The sequence below is a fragment of the Mandrillus leucophaeus genome, unplaced genomic scaffold (genome assembly GCF_000951045.1).
Source record: "Mandrillus leucophaeus isolate KB7577 unplaced genomic scaffold, Mleu.le_1.0 Scaffold247, whole genome shotgun sequence".
In the NCBI taxonomy this organism is placed as follows: Eukaryota; Metazoa; Chordata; class Mammalia; order Primates; family Cercopithecidae; genus Mandrillus; species Mandrillus leucophaeus.
The window spans coordinates 2,276,419-2,288,692 of NW_012102554.1; the positions used below are offsets into that span (position 1 = coordinate 2,276,419).

The window sequence follows — 12,274 nt, forward strand, 5'->3', positions numbered from 1 at the left end:
TTGAACCTGGGAGACAGAGGTTGCAGTGAGCCGAGACTGTGCCACTACACTCCAGCCTGGACAGAGCAAGACCCTGTCTCAAAAAAAAAAAAAAAAGAACCACACTTAGAAATTTATGGTAGGAATGAAGAAAGGTAAGGACAAGTCCCGTTTTTCCAGTCAGGGTGAGTGAAATGGATGGTGGCATTATCAAATTAAAAGAAGCTGCAGGCAACAAAAGGGACACAAAGGTTTGAAACAGGAGAAGAATGAGTTTGACTGTGACCTTGAATTCATAGATGCAGCAAAGCACTTACATGGCAGTGGCAACATGAAGCTGAAAGGAAACAGCAGTGTCTAAAGCTTAGCCATGGGAAGGAGCCTGCAAAGGCAGTCACAAGGGCAGAAAGAAAGTGATGGTGCCCTAGAAAACAGACTCCCTCAAAATAAAGATAAACGACCATGTGAAACAGTGTTTAACCACCAACAAGTCGAAAACCATGAAAATTAAAGAATCTATATTTATCAGGAGAAAAGTCATCAGTGACCTTTACAAACCGGATACAATGAATGTTGAGCTTGTGCAGGCAGAAGTAGCACACTTACTGAAGTTTGATGGTAGAAGTGACCATGGAATAATAGTGACCTGGGTCACTGAGTCAAGTCAGTATCTCTCCTAAGAGGAATGGGAAAGAAAGGAGGACGTGAAAGAGATGGGGAAGCTGAAGACCTGCTGGCTGAAGGGCCACATCCGACCTCGGTGTGAAGAGAAAGTAAAGCTCGCCTCTTAACGTATGAATAGATTTTGTGTTAAATGTCTAAAAGCTCTGCCAGGAGTTATTTTAAATAACAGGGAGGAAACAGAACACACTTTCAGTTTTTTCTTCCTAAGAATTTGAGGAATGCTAGGTAGGGAACAAGATGATGGTTCCAATGTGAGGTTAAGACTCATTATCTAGACTGGTTGCAGTGGCTCCCGCCTGTAACCTCAGCACTTGGGGAGGCTGAGGCAGGCGGATCACCTGAGGTCTGGAGTTCGAGACCTGCCTGGGCAACATGGTGAAACCCCGTCTCTACTAAAAATATAAAAATTAGCTGGGCATGGTAGCGCATGCCTGTAGTCCCAGCTACTTGAGAGGCTGACATGAGAGAATTGCTTGAACCCAGGAGGCGGAGGTTGCAGTAAGCCGAGATCTCGCCACTGCACTCCAGCTTGGACGACAGAGTGAGACTCCATCTCAAAAAACAAAAAACAAAACAAAAGGATTCATTATCTACTGGATCCTACCATACATACATACCCATATCTAGATCAACTTGCCAGAACGTGACTGAATTCATTTACAAGGCAGAATACAAAGTAACACATTAATATCAGCTGTTCTGCACACAGTCTTTTGGAGACTCTGAGTTGATACAGGGAAATGTTCAGGCCGACCTAGGGTTTTCACTAGTTGCAGTTCAGTCTCTCAGAAACTATAATGACTTTTATGGAAACGATCAAGTGTTGGTTGTGTGCTGGCAGAAAAAGTCTAAACTGGTTAGTAGTTATTTACCTTGAATGTTGGGTTATCATGCCTGCTCCTGCCCGGCCATCACCCATTCGCCTCGTATCATGATAGCTAGGCCCTTGAGAGGGTGGACCATGCCACTCTTTCCTTGGTCCGCTTGTGTCCCGTCCATGGCGTTCAACCACATGTCGCTCCTCAGGATAGTGCTAAAAGAATAGCATATGAAAAGTCACTTGGGTGGGCGCAGTGGCTCATACCTGTAATCCCAGCACTTTGGGAGGCTGAGGCAGGAGGATCATCTGAGGTCAGGAGTTCGAGACCAGCCTGGCTAACATGGTGCAACCCCATTTCTACTAAAAATACAAAAAATTAGCCAGGCATGGTGGCCCACACCTATAATCCCAGCTAGTCAGGAGGCTGGGACAGGAGAATCACTTGCACACTCCAGGAGGTGGAGGTTGCAGTGACCTGAGATCACGCCATTGCACTCCAGCTTGGGCAACGATAGTGAAACCCCATGTCAAAAAAAAAAAAAAAAAAATCACGACACCCTCAGTCTCGGTCTCATACCAACTTATATTTTTAATGTCAGAAGCAAATTAATAAGATGTCTGAGAAGATAAAAGGATGAGTAGTGCAACAGCATATGGAAAGAGTTTGTATCTATTTTGTAGTGAGAAGCTACTCAGGCTTCAGGGAAGGGTATGGAGGAAATGATTCAATACTTTCTGTTGTTGTTGTTTTGTTTTTTGAGATGGAGTCTCGCTTTGCTGTCAGACTGGAATGCAGTGGTGCGATCTCGGCTCACTGCAACCTCCACCTCCTGGGATGGAGCAATTCTCCTCCTCAGCTTCCCAAGTAGCTGCAACTACAGGCATGTGCCACCGTGCCCAGCTAATTTTTGTATTTTTAGTGGACACGGGGTTTCACCATGTTCGCCAGGATGGTCTTGATCTCTTGACTTCGTGATCCGCCCACCTCGGCCTCCCAAAGTGCTGGGATTACAGGTGTGAGCCACCGTACCCAGCCAATTCCTGTTTTTAAAAATAATTTTTGGAGACACGATCAAGTGCTGCCTAGGTTGGAGCAGATGCTGGTACTGAGGTCTGGAGCAACACTGTTGCTACCATAACTCACTGCAACTGTGAACTCCTAGGCTCCAGCAATTCTCCTGCCTCAGCCTCCTGCCTAGCTGGGACTACAGGGTGCACACCACCATGCCCAGCTAATTTTTTAATTTTCCTATGGAGATGGGGTCTCACTATATTGTCCAAGCTGGTCTCGAACCTCTGGCCTCAAGTAATCCTCCTGACTTGGCCTCCAAAAGTGCTGGGATTACAGCCATGAGCCACCAGGGCTGGACATTAATTTCTATTTCTATATTTTCTAGCACCCAAGGGCTTTTTGACCCTTGATTATTTCAAATACTTGGATCTTATATTGACTGTAAGAACGCACAGACAGAGATCAAAACCTTAAGACAAGCCACGGTGGGGCCTATGATCAGCCTATCAGGACAACATGCAAACAGCACAGAAAACAGGAGTTGTCAACTTATTTTACATCGTACTAGTTAGTGCTATGGCACTTACAAGGTGCTACATCTGTAACTACGGAAAACAGAGTAGCAAACACGAAGAAAGAAACTGTAGAACTAGGGATCTAAGGAAAGAGAAAGCAAGCATTGTGATACTTAGCTTACAGGAAAGAAAGCAGAAGGTACCCACAGAGAGGCTTAGATATAATAGTGGCAGAACAATTTACAGACTAACACTATGAAAAAGAAAATTTTCAAGGGAGGATACAAGATCTCCTCCTCAGGACACATTTTCTAAAAGGACATCTGAATGCAGAGGGCTGGTCTTTGAGACTTTCTTAAATTTTACTGTAAACAAGGCAGACTTATCTGGATTATACACTCAGTCTTAAAAATTCTGTTTAGGGGGTGGGCGTGATCGTTCATGCCTGTCATTCATTCCAGCACTTTGGGAGGCAGAGGAGGGTGAATCACCTGAGGTCGGAAGTTTGTAACCAGCCTGGCCAACATGGTGAAACCCCACCTCTACTAAAAATACAAAAATTAGCCAGGGGTCGTGGCGCACATCTGTAGTCCCAGCTACTCGGGAGGCTGAGGAAAAAGAATCGCTTGAACCTGGGAAGCAGAGGTTGCAGTGAGCCGAGATCATGCCACTGCATGTCAGCCTGGGTGACAGAGTGAGACTCCATCTCAAAAACAAATAAACAAACACACTAATATGTATTAAAATACAAAACAAACACCAGCATATAATGGAGACACACACACTGCACAATTCTTTTTGGTATATAATTTATGAAAGTATGTCCTACCTGTGCTACTATCAACACATATGCCAGTATTTCATCAGTAGAATACTTTTAAATGAGGCAAAAGGTTTTTGTTCATTTCAGTCTCTAACAGATGAAGATACTTTCCTCTGTCCAGCTCATTAACTTACAAAATATTCAAGTCAATATAAGTATCACAAGAATAAAAATTTAAAAATATGTAACGTTACACTCATCTATCTTTAGGATAAGAAGACAAAAACCAGACAAAGCTCTATTTCAGTTTTACACTTTAAGCTACTTAAATGAAGCAGCAGAAAAAGATGTATGTGTTTATACATATATATACAAATATATACATATACACATACACACACACACACACACACACATATATATATATATATATATTTTTTTTTTTTTCCCCAGACAGGGTCTGGCTCTGTAGCCCAGGCTAGAGTGCAGTGGCGCCATCTTGGCTCACTGCAACCTCCAACTCTTGGGCTCCAGCGATTCTCCTGCCTCAGCCTCCAGAGTAGCTGGGATTACAGGCGCACACCACCACACCCAGCTAATTTTTGTATTTTTAGTAGAGATGGGGTTTCATCATGTTGCCCAGGCTGGTCTCAAACTCCTGAGCTCAGGCAATCTGCCCACCTTGGCCTCCAAAAGTGTTGGGATCACAGGCATGAGCCACCATGCCTGGTCAAGAATATTTTATTAAGAAGGAAAAAGTGAAAAGGAAACACAAATAGAGGTCACAGATTTCAGATCCAGTTTGAAAGCCTCAATTTCTTAAAAAGAAATAAAACCAAAGTTATCATTAGACAGGCTCATTTATCAAATTAACAATTCTTAAATTTCACTAGGAAGTTTAATCAAAATGCAGTATTTCAAGGCTAGTACCTTAACTCTTTGGACTACTGATGGTCAACTCTGACAATAAAGTATGAGAAAAATTCAGATTAATTTTAAAAATTAAAATTAAAAATTAATGCCTCTCAATCATTCCAATCTAGCTAGGCCATATCAAAATGTTACTGTATATCCAGAGTAGCTCATGAATCCTCTAAATGTATGTGTGCAGGCTGGAGGCAAGCCTCTCGCAGCATTTACCTGTGATCCACCTCGGTCTGTGATGACTCCTCTGTCTCCCTCTCTGCTCCCGTACCCCGAAGCGCTGCTACGATTCCCAGGGGGAGCACCTCTCACGCTGTGCCCTGATACTTCTCTCCCAGATCGTTCTGGCCTTTCGACTCTGTTAAACAAAACATAAAAACATACATGATCAAAACTGTAATTTTTTTAACCCCAAGGCATGAGACCACTAGGAAAGCATTATGAAGTACACAGCTACCTTGTTTCCCGTTTGTCAGTGGACATACTTCCTTCACTTTTCCAGCTGGTGGGTCTGGAAGGATTGGGCCCTGCCTCTCGAGGATGTCTAGGATGAGTGATATCAGGCCTGTCATGAATAATCACCGTTCTCCTTTCATCTCGCTCCCCTCGAACTTCTCGCCTGTCTGATTCTCTAAGTTCGTTTCTTGGTGGAGGCTCATTTCTTCTGGAGTCACTGAAATTTTTGGGATATCTTTCGAAGCTTGGATCTTCCCTTCGTGCAGTAGGTCGTGCTTTTTTCCCCTCACTTTGACCAACAAAGCGATCCCGCCTATTGATTAGAAACAAAGAATATAGGTCCAAGAAGTGCTTACTTGAGTGCTTAATTCTTCTTAACTTTGTCTGCATAACCTATAATGATGAAACCAAAAAATGAACTTAAGGCAAAGCCATGGAAAAAAGCTAGTCATTGATTATTACAACTCATTTTCTTTCAAACTGAACTAAGTGTCTAGCCTAAGGTTGGTTTTCTTAGTGTTCAGGAGAAATGATACCAAACACTCAAAGTCGCTACCAAGCTGAAGAATGTTTTACTGTTCTTAACAGTTGAGGCACATCCAAAGCGATCAGTGCTCCCACAGTTTTAAAGATAAGAAGAGGCTGGGCGCGGTGGCTCATGCCTGTAATCTCAGCACTTTGGAAGGCCGAGGTGGGTGGATCACTTGAGGCCAGAAGTGCTAGACCAGCCTGGCCAACATGGCAAAACCCCATCTCTACTAAAAATACAAAAATTAGCCGGGCACGGTGGTGGTGCATGTCTATAATCCCAGCTACTTGGGAGGCTGAGGCACAAGAATCATTTGAACCCAGGAGGCAGAGGTTACAGTACGCCAAGATTGCACCACTGTGTTCTAGCCTGGGAGACAGGTGGGACCCTGTCTCAAAAAAAAATAAAAATAAAATAAAGATAAGAAGATAAAGCCAACCTACTTAATGGTGTTCTAGTTAATTAGTTTGGAATACTGAATCACATTCCCATTAACAGAAACAAAAACCATATAATTTGTTCTGAGCATTCAGTTCTGACCTGGTACTTCTTAATGAAGATTTTAGGAGAAACAGAGTTATCACTAGCAAGGCTCATAGAATAAATGTAACAATTTTCAACATATCTACCTTTCAAAAGATGAAGACTGTACTGCTGAACTCTCAGGAAACCTGCCCCTCTCTCGGTGATCAAAGTCATTAAATCTGTTCTGTTGGCGAGAGTAGTCAGATCCATGGCCAAATCGTGCATCTGTATCTAGAGACAACTTTTTATTCTCGCTCCAGTAAGGATCATCTCGCCTTGAAGAGAAATATTTGCTCATTTACATAAATTAGTTCTACAGTAATCAAACAACATTTACTTGGAGTCATACATACCACATGTTAGAACTGTGGACACAACAGGGCTAATAAACTCAAGACATAACACACTCAGGAGTACAAACTAGCAAAGACTTAATTGTTGAATTATGTAAAGTCAAATAGTGTGAGAGGAATTTAACGGGAGAGAAAAATAGTTGAAAAACTGCATGTCTTATAATTATTAAATGGAAAAGACAAATAAAATACTTGAAACCACTTTATAATAAAATTCTAACCAGCAGTTCACAACCTCTTCAGTTATCCCTAACTTTGGAAACATTAGAGTGGCAAGTCAGAAGCACAGTTCATTCATTCCACCTATTTCTCTACACAATCAACTCATTTTAATAGAATTTATGTTAAGAAAATTAAATGGGCATACTTATATTTTTAAATCTAAATGAAGTATGAATCCAAGCACACAACAGAATGTATCTTTCCATCTCAAGTTTATGACTTCCATTTCTATACTATCTGCACTACCTTTTTAAGAATGTTCAAAATCTGTTTAATTATTATTGAAGCCTACTACGACAATGTATTTCCAGTCATAACGAAAAACGTTTGGCATCAGAAAGGTAGACAGGGAAAGAAATGCAGACTGTTCCCACTTGCCAGTGCACTGGGTCTACCCCAGTACTGTAATCCTTCCCATCCCTGTTGATCATGACTTTTATTTCAGTGATGGGAGTCTATACTTTCTAATTCTCTAGTCTTAGCCTAAAGGGAATAAAACAGCAAGTGTAACTGTTAAGGAATAAAGTGAGTAACTACCTATGATCTACATCACGTGGGCGTTTCAAGGAATTCCTTTTTTCTTGTTCGTAACGAAGTTGCTGTTGTTGCCTTCTGAGTTCCTCTCTTTCTCGAGCAATCCGTTCAGCTTCCTTACGACGTTCCTTCAGACAACACAGAAGGAAGAACCAACCAAGGCAAAATGAAAACATAAGATAAGTATACATGCAACCTTGTTTTAATCCTGTCGCTAAGAAACCATCATAAGCAAAGACCAGGCAAAACACAAACCTATGACACCTAAATTTGATTTCAATAATCTAGGCTATAGCTATTGTTCTGCAACATTAAAAATAACAAGGACTGGGTGGTGAAAGTTGGCAAGTATTTGGGAAGGTCAAGTTTAGTTTCATCATTCAACTAAAATAAAAGCACCTAAAGGGAATTAGAAATAGCGTTCTTAATATGTATGGAGACTAAGTGCCTTAAAACCCTGAGATGCAATTCTGCAAAGAGAGGCATTATTTCCTTCCAGCCTTGGGAAATCATTCCCACTATAATATGTAAGGAAATCATTATTATTTTCTAAGAGTGGGATAGTGACAGAGCCTGGATTACAACTACTCTGGACTCATAGTCCTATGCTCAGACTATTAGGCTGCCATGATATTGCAGAGCTAGAATTATTACCAGTTATCTAGAACAAAGTCACTACGAACTGTATTTTTAACTAGTACCTAATTCACTGTTATCTTTCAGGGACACTTAAAAGCTCATTAGCTAAACTCATTCTATAGACGCTTTACAACAAGTAAAGCAAATTTTAGGGCTAAAATCACAGAGTTTGAAAAAGGTGAGTTATTTAAGATGAAAAGATTTTCTGACTGCACCTGTTCAATACGAATGCGTTCCCTTTCCAAGCGTTCGCGTTCCATTCTCTCTCTCTCTAGTTTTTGCCTTTCAATTTCTAGGCGCTCTCTCTCTCTCTGTAAGCGTTCCCGTTCTTCCCGTTCACGAATTATTCTAATGCGTTCTCGCTCTCGACGCTCTCTCTCTGCAATCTCTCTTCGTCTACCAAAAATCAGTATTTAGAAATACTTAAATTATGCTAGCACTGTGTGAAAGAGAATAGCTTTGAATTTGAATTTTTCCTTGAGGTTGGCAATTTAAAATTTCAACTCAATCTAAGTAGTTTTAATGTAATTGGAAAGAGAATTCAAAGTAAAACTTTAAACAGATCCCAATATTTTCACTTATTTATAAATAAGACTGTCAACTGAGCAGCTAAATTTTATAATATAGAGTAGTTGCCTCTTAGATGATTCCTGTTTAAATAAAAATCACTATAATAATAGTCCATTAATTAATTGACATTTTAGAAGGATGAAATCTGCATATATAAATTTACAAAACTACAACTTCCAACACCTGTTTTTAATGGAAAAAGCTCTAATGCCTATTATATATTCTATTGTATCTCCTTAAACAAAGTATATACTTTATTTTGATGATTTGGGATCATAACAATGAACATCAACAATAGCAAATACTACATACAACAAAATGGTGTCTTTAAGGGCTATTTTGGAATGTTTACTATCCTATAATAGATGGCTCCAGGTAGTGTGTTTTCTGAGTCAGAGGTAGTTCAACTGTTTGCTGAACTGAATTGTTATTGTATTAGACTTTTAATGTTATTTTCTTACTGTAAGGTAGTCAGTGTCCTTTTCTGCCTATCATTGGCATGTCTTTCTCTAGTAACGCAGTGATTCTCAATGGGTCAGTACTATTTCTACAGAAATCAATGGGGTATTTTTAATTATCACAATGACCATGGGGCAGATACTAGCATTTAGTGTACGAGGATGAAGGAATCTAAGCATCTTACTGATGCATGGAATAGTGAGGATAGTCGTACACAGTAAGAACCATCCAACACTTCTCATACCTTTCAGATGCCACAATGGACATTCACACCATTAAAAACAACCAAATGCCTTAAGCAAAAATAACATGTGAGTCTAGAACTCAACCCCATTTTTAATAAATACTAAGTTTGTCTGCTTTGATATGATTTATGTATTTTAGAATTTCCAATAATGCAACTCCATATAAATAGAAGGAAAATTATACTTTCTTGAGACTTTTACCAAGAGTTGCTCACCATTTCAGAAATCATGTCATAATGTCAACACTACTTCTGGTATTTACTAACCAATACAACATATCAACTGACATACAATGTCAGTCTGTATTTGGAGCTGTCCCATTCTCAGTGAGTCTAAATAGGGATGCAAACATCTGACTACTTCATTAAGTCATGCCTAAACATTCCTATCTGGAATACATATTTTTATTATAAATTACTTTTATTTCTCCTTTATATTATAGTTAAGCCATTACTTTTATTTTTGGAAATTATTAGTATAGGTTAAGTATGTTACGCATCAGTTTCATTTCAGGAGAGTAAAGGCATTGCAACATTTTTTAATATAAAAGGGATTTTGGTCTCATAGGGTTTGAGAATCACTGGTCTAGTTGCCCCTCAATCCCACTCTCCTCTCAATCTGTTGTCAACTAAATAAACAGGAAGCTAGGCACATTTGGACTTCATCTTAAAAAAAAAAATGGGTTCTATGTGCTATAAGGATTACTTCCTTTTAGTAAAGTTGTGTGTCACTTATTATGCAGAATAACCTAAGTTGCTAAAAGTATCTCTGGTAGTTCCCAACACTCTCATGAATGAATAGATGAAATCCCATGATAAGTAACCCCTGGACAAGATAGGTTAACATTTGAAATAATATACTACAAAACACACCCACAAGACTATTTTAAGTGGCATCCAAAAATTGATATACAAAAGTAAACTGACACTCATGATGAACTGTTGAGATATGGCCACTAAAAATGGAAACATCTTGCTTTGTTTATATTTTCCATTTGTTTTAAAGAGAATGCTTGCTTTGGGATACAATCTGAATACCATTAGGCTCACAGGGCAAATCTTCCTTCTCTTAGGCACTAATACAAACAATAAATTTTTGCTAAATTTGTTAAAATGTCAGATTACAGTATTTGAACACTATAGCTACTCTGAAACTGTCTTATCTCAAATTTTTCCTTTAAAGTCGTGTTTTTTATGGCAGCAGCTCTGGTGTTGAGGAAAGAGCATTGGACTTGGAGTCAGAAGACTTGGGTCTGAGTCCCGACTCTGCCACTTGTTAGCCATGTGGGCATTGGAAGAGTCATTTAGCCTCTCTGGGCCTCCACTTTTTTCAATTGTATAATGGGCATAACTAGCCTTATAGAAATGTTGAGTTGGAGATAACAGACGGAAAGCACTTTGTAAATTGTAAAGTGCTATGCAAACTTAAGAAATCATTAGATGCTACCGTACTTCTTTAAGGTGTTAAACAGTTTTCTGTGAGAATACAATTTCCAGAAATCTGGCTTATAACCAGTGTTAAATATTTACCTATATTTAACGACAGGTATAAAACAGACCCTCTTCCTACCTTCGAAGTTCCATTGCTCGTCGCAGCCTTTCAAAACGAACTAAATGTTCTCTCAACCTTTGTTCCTTCATCTTTTCAAAAGGCAAGATCTCTTTCCTTCTGTAGTCTTTATCTCTTTTTTTATCTAGACTAGCTCTCTCCTTTTCCTTACTTCTCCCATGAATCTATAGAAAAAAATTAGAAGAACACTAGAATTAAAATATTTTGGGGCTTTATTTTTCAAGTTTAGCAGGTCATTTAAAAAGTTCAAATAACTAGTAACATTTCCTTTTTCTTGGGTTTGCTAGCATGCAAATATGCAAAGATGGTTACGGAATAACAGAATTATCTTCTTTTGTAAACAGCTGAAGTAGTATACAGCCATCCTGATCAGAGACTTACTTTCTCATATCTTCCTCTTCTTGATGGTCTACAATGATCTCCTTTAGTTTGGTCTAATATTACCATATGTCCTGGACTCTTTGAACCTAAGGGAAAAAAATTATATAAAATTAATGTCTAAAAATTATCATTGAAAAAGAAAATACGTATGTAAAAATGCTAACTTCTGATAGTCACACACCAATACAAGAAATAAAAAACCTACTTATTCTACAAGAACTTAAATGCAAAGAGTTTTTTAAACAGTTCAGTCTGCTCACATAAATACTTTCAGTGATACCAAAAGATCCTAATTCAATAGTACTAATCAATGACCATTTTAAGTCAGCCCAGAATAGCAAAGGAGGTTAGCTGGAAGAAAACATTTGTCTGTTTCCCCAGAGTAGAAAAGAAGACAATTACTCCTACTAGACCTCCTTTCCTACCACAATGACACCTAACAACAAAGCTTACACCTCTGGATTATAATTTCAGGTTTTCCCTTCCATTGTAAAAATTAAGCAGTAGAATGCATTAGAAAGGGATTGAAAAGATATATGGCATACTTATTCGCTTCTTTTCTTCACTTTTTTTAATCGATTCTGATGTTTGGCCACTTGCTCCATTATCATTCTTCTCATCTTTACCTTCTATTTTCTTAGTATCCTTGCTTTCTTTTTTTTCAGATTTCTCAGATGATCTTTTCTCTTCTTTTTTGACAGAGGCTTGTGTCCTGACCATACCACCCCAGACAAAAAAACCAGAATGAGTACTTCATAATGTATCAAAAAAGTCTGTTTATCGAAATAAATAAATAAAAATAATAAATCCTTACTTGCTACTTCTATCACTCATATTTTTTTTATCTCCGGAACTTCTTGAACTACTCTTTTCATCATTTTCTTTCTTCATTTCTTTCTTAGAGGGATCACCTTTTACCTGAAAGGTTTGAACCAGAAAAACAATTTATACATATGGTTACATTTTTGTGATTATAAAAAGTGTGTTAATGGCAGAAAATCTGGAAAAGATAGAAAATTATAAGGAAAGTAAAAACTACAAACACATAAAAATTAAAAATAATTGCAAATTCTACTCCCTGCTACTGTTAACAGC

At 38.7% G+C, this 12,274-nt stretch overlaps 1 protein-coding gene across 2 annotated transcripts in view; it reads right to left on the reverse strand.

Moving 5' to 3' along the window:
* Window positions 1-12,274, reverse strand: part of SLTM (SAFB-like, transcription modulator) — a 55,581-nt gene that overhangs the window by 3,105 nt on the left and 40,202 nt on the right. For both annotated transcript variants that reach the window (XM_011983191.1, XM_011983190.1), the window contains exons 11-20: window positions 11,994-12,097; window positions 11,725-11,891; window positions 11,180-11,265; window positions 10,799-10,962; window positions 8,171-8,351; window positions 7,320-7,444; window positions 6,312-6,482; window positions 5,155-5,466; window positions 4,914-5,055; window positions 1,536-1,696 (exon numbers count right to left, since the gene is read on the reverse strand). In XM_011983191.1, coding sequence (XP_011838581.1) covers window positions 1,536-1,696; window positions 4,914-5,055; window positions 5,155-5,466; window positions 6,312-6,482; window positions 7,320-7,444; window positions 8,171-8,351; window positions 10,799-10,962; window positions 11,180-11,265; window positions 11,725-11,891; window positions 11,994-12,097 — 1,613 coding nt within the window. The remainder of the gene's footprint in view (window positions 1-1,535; window positions 1,697-4,913; window positions 5,056-5,154; window positions 5,467-6,311; window positions 6,483-7,319; window positions 7,445-8,170; window positions 8,352-10,798; window positions 10,963-11,179; window positions 11,266-11,724; window positions 11,892-11,993; window positions 12,098-12,274) is intronic.